Genomic DNA, 15,744 nt, shown 5'->3' with positions numbered 1-15,744 from the left:
TTCTCAGGGCTGGAGAGATGGCTCAGCAGTTAAGAGCATTGCCTGTTCTTCCAAAGGTCCTGAGTTCAATTCCCAGCAACCACATGGTGGCTCACAACCACCTGTAATGGTGTGTGGTGCCCTCTTCTGGCCTGCAGGCACACACACAGACAGAATATTGTACACATAATAAATAAATAAATTTTTTTTAAAAAAAGAAAAAAAACAAAAACTTATTTCTCTTCTCACTCTACTCTGTCCAGTGGCGCTGTTCACTTTGTATACTTTTTATCATTTCTATTGTTGAAAAGAAGCCTTATTTCACAGTGGCCAGACAAAATGCAGGATGTGATTTCAATTTTCCAATATTTGTTGAAACTTGTTTTTTGTCCTACTATGTGGTTTATTTTGGAGAAAGTTCCATGGGCGGCTAAACCTCTAAAACTTGGAAGAATATGTATTCTTTAAATTTGGGTGGAATGTTCTGTAGATCTGCAGTGAACATCCTAAACGTCTATCAATTGCCAAACAGATAAGGAAAATTTGGCACACCAGCAGAAGGGAATAGTATTCAGAATTAAGAAAAGTGAAATTTGCAGGTAAATGGATGGGGAAGAAAACGATCATTCTCGGTAAGGTGACCCAGACCCAGAAAGACAGACAGCTCATGCATGTTTTCGCTCATGGCTGTAGCTTTGAATCTTCATATTTATTTGTTTCATTTGGAATACCCATATGTCAGAAAGTTACTAAGGGTTCACAGGGGAGGGGTGCTTTTAAGGGAGAAGAGATAGAATATTCTGTTATACCAGGTTAAAAAGGAAGGGTTAAACTGAGGTGAGGTAGGAAGAATGGGGCAGAAAAGGGAATAGGAAGGGACAAGTTCCACTAACGACCTTTTGAAAAAGTCATATGGAAAACTACTACTGGTAGAAGTTTCCTTAAAATACACACATAAATAAAATAAGATGTTAAAAGTGAGTTACCCTATAATGAGGTAACACCAGAGACTAACAAAAAGTCCAGTGCCAGGAACTGGCTATCTCTTTTGGAGTTATTGGCAAGTTAGGGTCCACAGACTCTACTAAACATTAGAAGTTATTGCCCTTGTTAATCTCTTAGTTACTTCTAAAACTTGACAATAAGACTCTATTGCTGCTGGGTGGTTGCAGCACATACCTCGAGTCCCACACTAGAGAGGCAGAGGCAGGAGGATCTCTGAATTCAAGGCCAGTCTAGTCTACAGGGTGAGTTCCAGGGCAGCCAGAGCTACAACAGAGAAACCCTGTCTCAAAAAAAACAAAAACAAAAACAAAAACGGATGCTATTGTTGAAGACACCATATATTTAAATCATAGAACATGTAGATAGATACCTGGAAACCTCATTCCCACTGACTAGGCTTTACAGCTACGGAAGGCACTATGCATAGGACTGGGGGGAAAACAGTCATCAATCTCATCCAGCTATGAACTCACTGGCTACAACAATGGATGGCTTGGCAAGGCATGCCCACTGGTGCACCAGTGGCAGGACAATCACAGGTATAACCAACCATTCTTGGATTAGACTTAAGGCCCGCTCTATAATATAAAACCCATATCTAGCACCATTACTGGGCCAAGAACCTATAGCTAGACAAGTCATAGGCCCCAGAGGTGAACCTACTACTAAATGGACATAGTAACTGACATCTAATGACTTGTTTTTATATCCATAAATTAGTGCATCACTCAGTCTTCATCAGAGACTCACAACTGGCCGAGGAAGAGACTAAGAGACTGTGGAATGTTTAGTTTTAAATGCAACATGCATACCATACTCCCTCATCTCAAAACTTAGGTAGGGATCATTGTGGAAGAGGGGCAGGAAGAGTTTAAGAGTCAAAGGCAATAGATGACTACAGGCAAACAGTATCTTCTGAACACAGCAGGGTAGCTACACACATGAACTCACAACAATTATGATCGCATATATAAGACCTGTGCAAGCCCAGGCCAGCTCAAATTCTAGCATAAAGAGGAGAGTTGTTAAGGCAGGTATGGTGGAGCATGCCTTTAATCCCAGCATGGAAAAGGCAGAGGCAGGTGGACCTCTGAGAGTTTGAGGCCAGCCTGGTCTACAGAGTGAGTTCTAGGACAGCCAAAGCTACACAGTGAGACCCTGTCTCCAAAGTGGGACACAAAGTCCCACGTGACCTTTAGCTGAGGAACTGATACTTGCTGGGATATGGGGAGTCAGTTTTCTCTAAGAATATAACTAGTCACTGCTAAATCATCCACACGCCAGTGGAAGATCACATACCTAAGACTATTTGGGTAGTACAAGTCTCGACAGATTTAAATAAAAAAATAAATTTTTAAAAAGTGATACAAAGTTGGATGGGTAGAGAAGGGAGTATGGGTCTGAGCAGAGTTTAGGATGCTGAATATAATAAACACACAAATTTCTCAAAGAAATAATAAAACGTTTTTTTTTTTAATATCAATGAAGCCAGACACAGCAGCACACACCCATAATCCCAGTACTTAGGATGCAGAGGCAGGCAGATCTCTGAGTTCTAGAACAGCCCGGTCTACATAGTAAGTTCTAGAACAGTCAAAGCTACAAGGTGAGACTCTGTCCCAGGGGTTGGGGAGGAAATAAATGAATATGTCAGAAAAGCTATATATAATTAAGACCATCTGATCACTCTAAGAGCTTATCCAGGAAATTTGGGGCCAGTCTGGGCAATATAGATACATAATATTAACAAAATATCAATCAACCAAAACCAACAAAACAATAAAACTTAGATTGTACTAATTTTAATACTCTATAATAAAAAGAACAAGAGAATACAACAATAAAACTAACCAACTAAATTAATAATAAAGGGGACCTGAAAGATGGCTCACCAGGGACCCATATAGTAGCAGTTGTCCTCTGACCTTAAGCATGTAGGGCACTTGTGCACGTGCGTGTGCACACACATACACAGACACACACACACACACACACACACACACACACGAATGCAATATGACTTAAAAAAGAAAAAGGAACAAAAAAATTTCCTTAAAATACCGTGTTTTGTTTTTTTAAAATGTACCTTTTAAGGTATGTGATGCATCAAAAATTGGAAAAAAGGAACTTTCCTTCAGGCATCAGGAGGATGCTTAAGCACTAAGTTACTCAATTTAGCATTTCTTTAATTAGTTTTTAAAATATTTAAGGGGCTGGAGAGATAGACTTCTTAGTTAAGAGCACTAGTTACTTTTCCCAAGGACCCAGGTTTGATTTCCAGAACCTACATGGAGGTCCACAACTGCCTGTAACTCCAGTTCCAGGACCTTCGGGCCCGAGGACACTGCACATAGCGGTGCATAGGCATACTTGCAGACAAAACACACATACACTCAAAATAAAAAGACCTTGTCTTTCAGCTCAAAACTGATCTGCAACCAACCACAACAGAACTTAAATAGTGACTCCATAGCCGGGCGGTGGTGGTGCACGCCTTTAATCCCAGCACTTGGGAGGCAGAGGCAGGCGGATCTCTGTGAGTTCGAGACCAGCCTGGTCTACAAAGAGCTAGTTCCAGGACAGGCTCCAAAGCCACAGAGAAACCCTGTATCGAAAATCAAAAAAAAAAAAAAAATAGTGACTCCATGAGACCATACAATTAAATATATCTAGAACTTTCTTATTTCTTATAATTAAGATAATATAACGGTTTTATTGTTGATGTTTCGATTGTTTGTTTTTCTGAAAATGATATATTTGAGGGACTGGAGAGAGAACTAAGATGTTTAGAGCCTCTGTGCCTTTTGCTGAGGACCTGGGTTCAACTATCAGTACCACATGTTCACAACCATCCATAGCCTCCCATTCAGGGGACCCAATAGGCACACATTTTGTGCATAAAGGCAAAACATTTATACATGTAAAATAAAATAATAAATCTTTAAAAAATTTTTAAAGAATAAGACTTTAGATCACTAAATTTTAAGAATTCTTGAAATTCAGGACATATGAAGTAATTTAAAATTAATTAAAATATAAAAGCTTATGTAATAGAAAATTCTTCAGATATTTCATAAATTGAATAAAAATTTCCCTGAATAGTTAGCCTGTGACTATGCCATCTATTATTTTATTATATCTTAAAAATGAGATGTAACAGGGCCGTGGTGGTGCACACTTTTAATCCCAGCACTTGGGAGGCAGAGGTAGGCAGATCTCTGTGAGTTCAAGGCCAGCCTGGTCTACAAGAACTAATTCCAAGACAGGCACCAAAGCTACAGAGAAACCTTGTCTCAGAAAACAAAACAAAACAGAATGAGATGTATAGTAAGTACAAGAATAAATTTACCATAATTAGTTACTGAAATAATTTATTTACCACACAAAGTAACCAAATTTTCTCTATTATTTTAAATTACTAACAATGTCTTTATGAACAAAAAACACAAACAACCTGAGGTCATGGGGCTGAAAAGATGGCTTAGTGGTTAGGAGTACCAACTGTTCTTCCAGAGGACCTGGTTCAATGCCAGCACCCAAATGGTGGCTCACACAGAAACGTAACTCACAGAATGGGTGTACAGATTATATACACACGTCTATAAAAACCAGGAGGTCAGGAAGGTCAGCAACCCCTAGCTGAAGATGCTGGATGATAAAGCAGGCTTAACACAATGAAGCAATTAGTCAGTGGAAGCGGGGCCAAACCGTAAGAACCACAACAGACAGGGCTATCAGGAAAGCCAACCAGGAAGCCAGGGAGGTAGCTATGAAGACACATAAATACTAGAAAAATTAATTATCTTTATCAAAGTCAGCTAAAAAAATTACTTTTTTCTCCCCTTGGCAACATAAACTAAGATCTTGAAATCAAATTTATTATCTTCTTAAATAAAGTACAGACTAGGGGATATAGCTCAATCTGAAGTTCTACGTTTAATCTCTGACAGACACTAATGAAGAAAGGAAATAGAAAACATTAGTCTTAAGGATGTGAGGAGAGGGATCAAAAACTTTATGGAAGCCTATGACTTTTAAAAGTTAATTTAAAATATAAAGGAGTTTGGACATAACAGAATGGGTAGACAATGCTGCTCACAGAAGCGATGGACTGTCAAATGAAGATCTCTGTGAGATACCTCCATGGCTCCCACCTTCAGGTTCTTGCTTTGAACTCCTGCCCTGACTTCCCTTAATGATGGAGCATGGTCTGGAAGTGTAAGAGGATACAAACCCTTCCTTCCCTAAGCTGCCTCTGGCCAGTGTTTTAACACAACAAAAGAGTAACTCTAGTTACAGGGTCTAAACACTGTCCACACCACAGGCTCACAAAACAGGTGGCTGGTTGAGTTCAGTTAGAAACTGTGGGAAAACTTCACAAAATGTACATTCACATACCCACCCCCTGAAAAATCTACATTCCACACCAAGAGTGTGAGTCTGACCAAATGAACCACTCTGACTCAGATCCACTAGAACTATAGATGGGATTACCAGACAACTACATCTAACAAATTCAAGAAGATAAAAATAAGATCAAAATGAAGATAAAAATAAGATCAAAACGAGAGTGAAGGAAAGAAGAAATTACCAAAAAAAAAAAAAAAAAATCAGAAAAATTTTTTTTTCAAGAAGTAAATTCAGGGGCTGACAAAGGTTCAGTGGGTAAAAACATTTGCCCCATGAACCTGAGAGCCAGCCCTGGAGCCCACTATGGAAGGAGCACACTTGAAAACTCTCCTGACCTCTGCATGTGAGCCTACAATCACACACATTTACACACAATCTTACAGAAATCCAGAAACTTTGCAGGATGAACTGACACACTAACATTAGTTCATTAGCAAACCAGACCTATCTTTGTAGAGAGCTGCCAGCTTTTGAAGAAGTCACCCAGCCTTTGAGAGAGACAGAAGATAAAAAAGATAAAGTCTGGATAATAAGAATTCCAAAGAGCAGTAATTAAAATAATGAGAATGTGGTGAGATTTCTGAATTAACAGAACAAGAAAGAAAGTGTTATTTTCAAAATGCCTGTTTAATTCTAGCTCATCACTTACTAGACAACCCAGGAAGGAACATTCTAAACCACAACAGTCTCAAGGGTAAACGGAATATTAATATCTACTTAACACAGCTATCATGACAATTAAGTGAAATCCAAATATACTTAATACAGAACTCAATAAATGACATCTACCAGCAATCTAAAAAAGAAAATGAAAAAAATAAATCTGTAAGGTGCAGTTAGACAGTGACAATGAGGACTGAGACCAGGAGACCATCGACTTGGACTACTGTGAAATGAGCAGCACAGGGCCCTGCCGCACTGTCCCCACTCAACACCTCCTTCCACCGCGGCTCCCCCACTCCTCCGAGCCTCCTACGGGTGTACACCAGAGGCAGAAAGACTCTATGCTGACCCGTCCTCCTCGTTTGAAGTCCCGCACTGTGATGAGGCACAGGCGTCACATACTTACTTTTCATGAGTTTTCCTGACAGTTCTCGCAGTGGAGAGGAGGGGCTGTTTCTACTGGCTACTGTAAGTCTGGGGGAGGATTCTCGGGAGTCTGTGGAGATTTGAGGAGCTCCTGTTCTGGCCATTTCAAGATGGAGAGAAGGGGCACTGTGGCATTCCTGGGAGAGCAGCAAGTGATTCTGAGTGTTCTGAGTTCTGTCACTCAGGTCAATTCCTTCTGGTGGAGTCACGAGCAGTGGGGCTGAGCTAGAATCCCCCAACCTCTTGTCCAGAGACTCAGTTACAAAAGATGCTGACATTGTCTCGGGCTTTTTAGATGGAGAGACAGGCTCAGCCAACGAACTCTGTTTCACTGTGTTCAGACTGTGTGCTCTTATTCGGGACCAAGTTGTAGAGTGAAAACTTTCAGCCTCTAACCAAAATTTCACCAGGTGCTCCATTCTCCGAAGCTCCATAAACTGGAGGAAATATGGGAGGACAACAGAGTCACGCAAGACCTGTTCAAGGGTCTTTGAAAGACTGGATTTGGTCTCTTGAGTTTGATAGTCCAGACAGGATCTGCCTAAAAGACAGAAGCAAATAAATAAATAAGCTATTTTGGTAACAATTTCCTATCTAAAGACAAACTCTTCTAACATTGGAATCAGAAAATACTTCCAAAAAGACTATTTCCAAAATAATCTTTTTTACTCCTTTACACCATTGCTAACTAGGAGTAGCCATTTCCTTCAACCCCACTTAACATTCAAATTAGCAAACTCTGAGTATATTTAACTCATGACTTTGATTCGTATCAAAGTACTATTAAAGTCAGTAATCTTTTCTGTCATTCTTATTAGGTGGTCAAATGCACCTCCTCAGTTTTCTGTTGGACAGTCCTTATATCTGCATGAACACAATACAGCACTACCTCATTACACTTGCACTTGTTTTTTTTCAAAGTCTCTTCCAATCATGAAGTTCAATATCTTTCAACTGGAATCTCACACGTTTTATTACGTTTGCCCTTTATTAGGCGTTAATAAGAAGTTGCAGTCACTTACCTAGGTCCCCAAAATGAGCAGCCTCCATGTGGCTTGGCTGCTTCTTAAGCGTTGCTGTTCTGCTGCTTGAAAAGGAGTCCATGTTGGCAGAAATGGCATTGATTGCAACATGACTTGGTCCTGCAGCTTCCAGCAAGGCATGGTTTTTAGTGCTCTTCTGTGGGGAATGTACGGCTATTGAAGCTATAAGTTTTGAAAAAAATGTGTAAAGTTAAACACAATTTGATGATTTGAAACCCATGAGCAGGCTTTAAGAAAATTAAAAAAACAAATAAAAAAACTACACTTTCTAATACTTAAGCAACACTCAGAAAACAGTTAAGAGGCTGAAGAGATAGCTCAGCAACTAAGAGCACTGGCTGCTCTCCGGAGCACTCAGCTAAAAGAAAAGCACTGGCTGCTCTCCGGAACACTCAGGTACAAGCTCAGCACCCACATGGAGGCTGACAAACACCTACAACTCCAGTTCCAGGGATATGGTGCCCTCTTCTGGCCTCTGTGAGAACACACATGATGTACAGACACAATATACATGCAGACCAAACACCCTTTTACATTAAAAAAAAAAAAAAATTAAATAAAATAAGTCAGACATGTTGCCACATGCCTTTAATTCCAGCAAATAGGAGGCCACAGATAGATCTCTGTTGTCAGTTGAGGGCCAGCCTGGTCTACAGAGAAAGCTCCAAGACAGACAGGGCTTCATACCCCACCTCTAATAAATAAATATTTAGAAGATAATTCTATAAAACAGAAGCAAAGCGTAAAGAAAACACTCTATTAATAAAACTATGACTTAGAGAGCTCTTTCTCTGAAAACTTTGACTTAAGCACAGAAGCCAAGCTTAGTGTGGTGTTATACGACCAACACCCCAGCAGGGAGCCAGGAAGTCAAGTCAGGTTCCAGTTTAGTCTGGGCAAAGTGGCAAAACCTGTCTCCCCAAAGAGAAAAGTATAAAAACATAGACAGTATTTTGAAAGGTGAACCTTTTCATTTTCTTAATCTTTGCTTGCTTCACAAACAAAAAACTGAATTTAGAATAAATTCTTGAGAGAAATAAAAAAATCTAGAAAACTGTTTATCACAATACTTTACTTTTTAAATTGAGCAGCAAACTGAAGTACAAGTTACTTAAAAATAAAACTCTTAGGCAGGGCAGTCCCATCCTCTAAAAGAATAAGGGGAAATCTCTCTCGAGTTGAAGGCCAGCCTGGTCAATACACTAAGTTCCTGGCAAGCCAAAGTTACATAATAAGACCCTCTCTCAAAAAACTAATAATAAGAATAAACACTTAAAACTTACAATGCCAATTGAGATGCAGTTCGGTGGGAGAACTGCTTTTTAGCATTTGTCAAGCAGATCCTGGGTTTGATCCTCAAGACCACAAATTGTATTGTTCAGAAAATATTTCTTTAATAGTCTGAAGAAATAGTATTATCCTTTTGACTTCAGCATTCTAAATTATGGGCTGGAGAGAGAGCTCAGCTGCTAAAGTTGAGAATCACACTTATCTCTAAAGAATAAGAGCTCAGTTCCCAAAAAAGTTACCAATGCAGTAGCAGGAAATATTAACCCAATACTGCTGAGTGACACTTAAAGTTGTTGTTAAAGCTGAGTTAAAATTCTATTTGTCAGCTAGACGGTGGTGGCACACGCCTTTAATACCAGCACTCGGGAGGCAGAGGCAGGCAGATCTCTATGAGTTCGAGGCCAGCCTGGTCCAGGACAGGCTCCAAAACCTACAGAGAAACTCTGTCTCGAAAAACAAAACAAAACAAAGAAAAAAACAAAATAAAACAACAACAACAAAAAACAACTATTTGTTCAACTTTAATAGGAGGTTGCCCTAGTTTTTATTTCATGTTTAGTTGAAGTAAAACCATTTCAGCAAGTTTATAAACAATTGTTTAGGTTTTTAGTTATTTTTGAGATATGGTCTGACTATGTTGGGCTGGGCTACCCACAAACTCACAATCCTCCTGCTTCAGCCTCCAGAGTTTAGCAATTACAGGTGTGCATTAACACAGCCAATTTATAGATTAAAAAAAAAACTTTTACAAGTGTGTGCACACAAGATGTGTGTATGAGTACATATGCCATAGTTCACATGTGGAATGCAGAGGACAACTCTGCAGAACTGGTTCTCTCCTCCACCTTTATGTGGGTTCCAGGGGATCAAACCCAAGCTCTCCAGGCTTTCATGGCAAGCACTTTTACCCACTGAGCCATCTCACCATGCCTGCCAGTTAGTTTTTTCATACACACAACAGATACATAGAAAATTCTATGTGACTATCTCCTTTCTAAATATATCTTCATTAGATATCCATGATAACAAAAATGCTATGAATTCATTTGTGTGGTTCTTTTTCTTAGGGGCTGGAGAGGGAAGTGACGAAACAGCTAGCATTCATTGCTTTTAACGAGGGCCAGGGCTCCATCCCCAGCACCCACGTGGTGGTTCACAGCCACCTGTAACTCTAGTTCCATGCCCTCTTCTGGCCTCTATATACATGGTACATAAATATCCATGCTAGGAAAACATGGTTTTCCTACTCCTCTTCACCACTCTGCTGGAACTCATGCCTTCTATCACCTCTGTTCTTTCCCAACAGCCTTTCTCTGAACTCCATGGTACTACACTCCCTAATTTCCTCTTGAGTCTGTCCATCCTTCTCATTCTAAAATCCATCTCTTAAATGTCCACTGGCAGAAATGGCCTCCTTCACTGACTCCTCTTCCTAAAAATATATCCCTGGCCTGATCTCCTATCTATCCTTTGATCTAGGCTCTGTTCTAGCATTTCTTTTCTTTCTTTCTTTCTTTTTTTTTTTTTTTTGAGACAGGGTTTCTCTGTAGTTTTTCGAACCTGTCCTAGAATTAGCTCTTGTAGACCAGGTGGCCTTGAACTCACACAGACAGGGACAGAAGGGAAAATCTACTTACTGGAAAAAAAAAAATCTCACTTAAGCTTCAGGGAGCCATAAGCACTTAAAACCCATGCAGCTTCAGGTAATCATCCTTAGCCAGCCCAGTCTCTATCAGGAGCTGCTGTATGCTCGCTCTGGGGCTGAATTACTTCTCCATATTCTAGATGCTCAGTTATAGTACGATGGCAACAAAGGCAAATTCTTCTTAAATGCCTCACTAGATTCTTTTTATCATAATTATCAGTAATCCCTGGGATAGCAGTCATCAATGTCTTCCTGCCAGTATAATTCTTAAATGGATATAATCTTCAGTGCCATCAGGAAGCAGATCATCAACTTTGGAAGTTCTGGAGAACAAGCATTTGATACAATTCCTTCTCCTTGGTGGAAATGGCCTGTGCAAGACGGCTGCAGGAGAAGAGGCAGGGACGGACAGACAGGGAGCCTTGGAGCATCAGGAAGTGAGGGGTCTGGAAGGAGAGTCAGCTGAGTCCTGGGCAGCAACTCAGTGACGAGGCCTCTTTTCTGCTCTTTATGGCTCTGTATAGCCTCATTTCAATCTTTCTGTAAAAATTTCCCTTTACTTATCTGATGGCCCTTATATAAATATACATATTTGAATACATATATTTATTTGAATAAATATATTTTCAAAAAACTTAAAGGCTTGCAGGGACAAAATAAACAATCTTCTCTTTCATCTAAATCCTCTTATTTTTCAGTGTGTATACAGACTGCATCCTTTTCATGAAGTCTTCCCTAAAGTTTGCTGACCTCAAATTTTCTGGGCTCCTTGCAATCCTTCACTTCAGCTCACTATTTAACACTAGGCAGTGACCACTACCATTGCACCACCTGGGACAGACCAGGCACTCTACTGTTTGGTTTGTGGGTTTACTTACGTTTTGGTCTCTCTGGACAATTCTTCAAGACTGGTATTTCCTCCATTTTAGAGGTAAAGGCAAACATGTAGAAAAGTTAAATACTTTGTCCTAGGTCTATGAACTTGGGAAGGGCCATTTCAACAGACAGGATTCCAACCTAGGTCATCTAGAGTCTCGTATATCTTTGGTTAAAACTTCAGACCCTAGAATTACTGTGTGTGAAACATATAAAAAGGAATGACTCAAAAATGCTTCCATGCAATATACCACAACTGAACATGTAACTCCCTAGCTTGGTTCTGTGAGGTAAGCCAGAAAGGCAGCAAGTGATAAACCTTACATCCGTGTCCCTCACATTCCAGATCTAATCAATAACACCTTCAATTCATTTAACCTGTTGGACTTTCAATTTTGTCCTGATCTCTTTATTACCATCACTAGTTCAAACCATCCGGAAAAATTATTTGACAATTTCTCTCTCCTACCAATATATGACTCAATAAAGGCAATATCCCAGTCTTTTGTGATCTGTTACAGCCAACTTTTTTTAATGCCAAGAATAAAAGCGCTGGCCGGGCATGGTGGCACACACCTTTAATCTCAGCACTCAAAAGGCAGAAGGAGGATCCCTGTGAGTCTGAAGGCAGCCTGGTCTACAAAGTTAGTTCCATGACAGCCATGCTGTAACACAGAGAAACCCTATCTTTAAAAACCAAATCCGAAAAGAATAAAAGTGATCTATAAATGGAAGCCATTATTATTTTTGCTCTATTTGCTACTGTAAATCAAAGCAGGACATGGTAATCACACTGCAACTTTACTTTTATCCCCATGTTTGTCTGGGTATATGCATATGTGCACACATGCATACATGCAAACAAGTTTGAGAGCATGTGTGGCAGGGAGTGTTTGTGGAAATAAGAGAATAACTTCCGAATCAGTTCTCTCCTGCCAACCAGCAGTTTTACCGAGCCTCTCAAGGGCCCTCTTTGTACAAACTTCTAGGACTGCCTCTTTTAATGCTTTTGTATGTTTCACTTTACCGACCTAGCATGAAGTTTTTAAATTTCAATTAATTTAGAGAATTAAAAACCCACTGGAAAACAAAATGATGGCAATCTCCTCACTGTACAAATGAATCTGAAGAAAGCTCCTTGACTTTCCAAAGTTAGATTTCTAGTGTCAGCTCTGGGTGAAGACGGCAGTTCTGATGGATGGCTTGTGCTAGTAGTAGTCCCTTCCACAGTCAGACCTGTTTCACAAACCTCCTCTTAAGACCTTTTACCTTAACCAAATGCCAGTCACATCTGGCTTAAAGAAAATAGTTTAAACTAATACAGTCTCCAACTCACTTTAAATTATCAGTAATACGCTTCAGTAAGGCTGTAGGGGCATGTTTTTCTCTAATGTTGCAAACCTTGTAAATGGTATAATTAAACTCTCTGGCAAACTAAACAGATGGTAAACACTCAATGCTAGCCACATATCATAAAAAGAAAAAACCATACTTAAACCCATAAATAAGAACAGTGTATTAACACCCACAAAGAACTGTAAATAAGCTTAAATGAAGGCCACTGACCCAATACAGTGGAAACTATTCATCCACATTTGTGAACAGACAGAAAACCAGCCTTGTAAATGGGAGTCTCTCTAGCTGTCACAGCTCAGTGTGTGTTTTACTGAACAAAGCCAACTAATGACTGTAAGGGAACAATCAAACGTATGATTAATAAGGAACTGGTTCATTTAGAGAAGCCAGCAAATGCCAGTAAAGCCTTGTTAGAATATACATGCTAAGGAGAAATTAAGTCATAATCATGAATAATTATAATAATGAAGAATGACTACTGTCACAAGAAGAGAAGAGAATCAGAGCATTCATAACCCCAAAGCCCATCGCTGTGAATACAAAAGAGAACTCACTCACCTTTGATGGACTTGACATCTGAGGTCTTCTCTTGCTCTTTACCTTTCACTAGAACACAAAAAGGCATCATGACCAACTTCTGCAGTCAAAGAGATCCATTCTATAAACTGTCACCATCAGAGAGCCTTGAATCTAACAGATGAGTATTCTAAATTCCAAAACAATGAACTATGTGCCCTGGGGGTGGATCAGTTCTCAGAAAAGAATTCTCTGAGAAAGAAACCTTTGAACAGCACTTGATCAAAATCCCTGGGAGGGTTTCTCAAGAGCCAACTTTCAAAACTGCTATATTCAAGTTCTGCCTCTTGCTACTTATCAGTCATGTAATCTTGGACAAGTTATCTTATTTAACTGAATGTTAATTTCCTCAAGTAGTAAAATCAGGTCATTAATAAAACTCACTTAGAGGGTTGCTGATGAAAAATGAAACACTTGTAAAAGGCATCTGAAATGTATTTAGGATGTTAGCGCCACGAATCACCCACTATGCCGGCATTCAAGTGCAGTAAAGAAAACCCTCTTTGGTTATATATAGCATCTTAATTCTTTTGTATGCCCTCTCTAGCTTTGAGTACAAACCTCAATTCCTAAGCCTAAAGTCTAACAAGTTGTCTCAAAAATGATTACATCATCTTTCCTTTATTACACAAAACAGTGAAAATTCTACAGCAAAAAAGCTTACAACAGCAAGCAAGAAAGCTGTAAGTGCTCTAGGCAAGTGTGGGTTCTATTATAAGACCTGACAGGAGGTTATTTTTAATCTGCTTTACTTTTCTTGTGTTTGTTTTAAACACTAAATTTCCTTGAATTCATCTTGAGTGGCTTATCAAAGTAAGAAATCTCACAATGTGCCGTGTCTCTATATTCTGAAATATTAAAGTTGAAAAGCCAGTAGCAAAAAATAGCTGGCTGTCAGAGAATCTCCTAGCATGTGCCCAACTCTCCCGCGTCAGAGAAGTGCCCTTGCCTTCAGCAAGTCTACTTCCAAGCATGTAGGCATCAATAAAGAAAAGATACGGTGCTGGCTGGTACTACTCACTGCTGTCAGGAACATAAAACAAGGACATGTGATGGAGTGACTGGTATCTCACAGCAGTCCTCCTGCCTCAGCCTTCCAAGTGCTGGAACTGCATGCATGCACCACCCACCAGCGCACTGTGGTCACATTCATCTAACAAGAAATGGAAAAACCTGTGCTCTGGAGTGAATAGAATTACAAGATTCTCATTTTCCTTTTAAATAATACCTTAAAATCTGTCATGACTGTCCTTATTTATATTTCCACATAGAAATGTACCCTAAGAATTAGCACTGACCTTTTTTGGTTGGGGGTTGGGGTGAGACAGTATTTCTGTGTAGCTTTGGAGCCTGTCCTAGAACTTGCTCTGTAGACCAGGCTGGCCTTGAACTCCAAGATCCTTCCACCTCTGCCTCTGCTGGATTAAAAGCAGGAGCCACCACCACCCAGCTAGCACTGACTTAAGTTATTTATTTATTTATTTATTTATTTATTTATTTATTTATTTATAGGCAGGGTTTGTCTATGCAGCCTTGGGTGTACAGGAACTCATTCGGCAGACAAGGCTGGCCTTGAACTCGGATCCATCTGCCTCTGCCTCCCAAGGGCTGGAATTAAAGGTATGCACCACAGATTTCTAATCATCCTCGTTTTTATCATATATTTTGAGAAGTGGATCTCAGAGGTTCCAGTCCACTGCTTGCTGTTGCTGTGGGTTTGTGAAAAGGTAAAACATACAAATAGAAAAGTGGTCAAGATCCTTACGTCATAACAGTCAGGAAACAGGACCAATGCCATTAACATCACCCGTGTATTTCTAACTTCAACTATACATCCTCAGCTTTGCTCCTTATCTAATCCAGACTGCTGCAGCTAACTATGGTCCACTTTTATCTGACAGGTTTACTTAAATTATCTGAAACCTAGCTCCAACTAGGCTCATGTCTACTTATCAACAGGTTTTTAGTATGGACCTTCTCAGGGTAAAACTTCAGTCCATCCTTAACTGTCTCTCTTCCCTGCTCGGCACCTCACCAGTCAGCAGTCCTTTATGAGTTATCCCAGAACTTAACCTAAATTCAGCCATGTGTCACCACTTTTGACAGTTAACACTGGCTGAGGCAGGCGCCTCCATTTAGGCAGGGTGGCTAAGGAAGTCCTCTGAGATGTTACTTGAATTTCAGCTTGACTGTCAAGAGGGAGCTGATTTTAATAAAGACTGAGAAAGCACAAGTATTTTGCTATCACCTTCCTTATGGGGTAACTGTTTATCTAGCATGAAAAAAAATTCCACATCTCCTACCTCTTATTCTTTATCTGTATCTATACATCTTTATCTATATTAAAGGTTCACAAACTTATCCTGAAAAAGGGCCAGAGTATAGACATTTTCCAAATTTTTTAATTGGGGTTGGAGAGATGGCTCCATGGCTAAGAGCACTGGCTGCTCTTCCAGAGGACCCAGGTTTGATTTT

General features: G+C 39.8%; 1 protein-coding gene across 1 annotated transcript in view; it reads right to left on the bottom strand.

The window, feature by feature from the left end:
* Akap10 (A-kinase anchoring protein 10) overlaps nt 1-15,744 on the bottom strand; it is a 67,538-nt gene that overhangs the window by 46,231 nt on the left and 5,563 nt on the right. Inside the window, exons 2-4 of the mRNA XM_005349894.2 lie at nt 13,252-13,299; nt 7,506-7,688; nt 6,464-7,024 (exon numbers count right to left, since the gene is read on the bottom strand). Coding sequence (XP_005349951.1) covers nt 6,464-7,024; nt 7,506-7,688; nt 13,252-13,299 — 792 coding nt within the window. The remainder of the gene's footprint in view (nt 1-6,463; nt 7,025-7,505; nt 7,689-13,251; nt 13,300-15,744) is intronic.

This window comes from Microtus ochrogaster, chromosome 7 (genome assembly GCF_000317375.1).
Source record: "Microtus ochrogaster isolate Prairie Vole_2 chromosome 7, MicOch1.0, whole genome shotgun sequence".
NCBI lineage: Eukaryota > Metazoa > Chordata > Mammalia > Rodentia > Cricetidae > Microtus > Microtus ochrogaster.
This window is presented reverse-complemented; position numbering and strand designations above follow the sequence as displayed.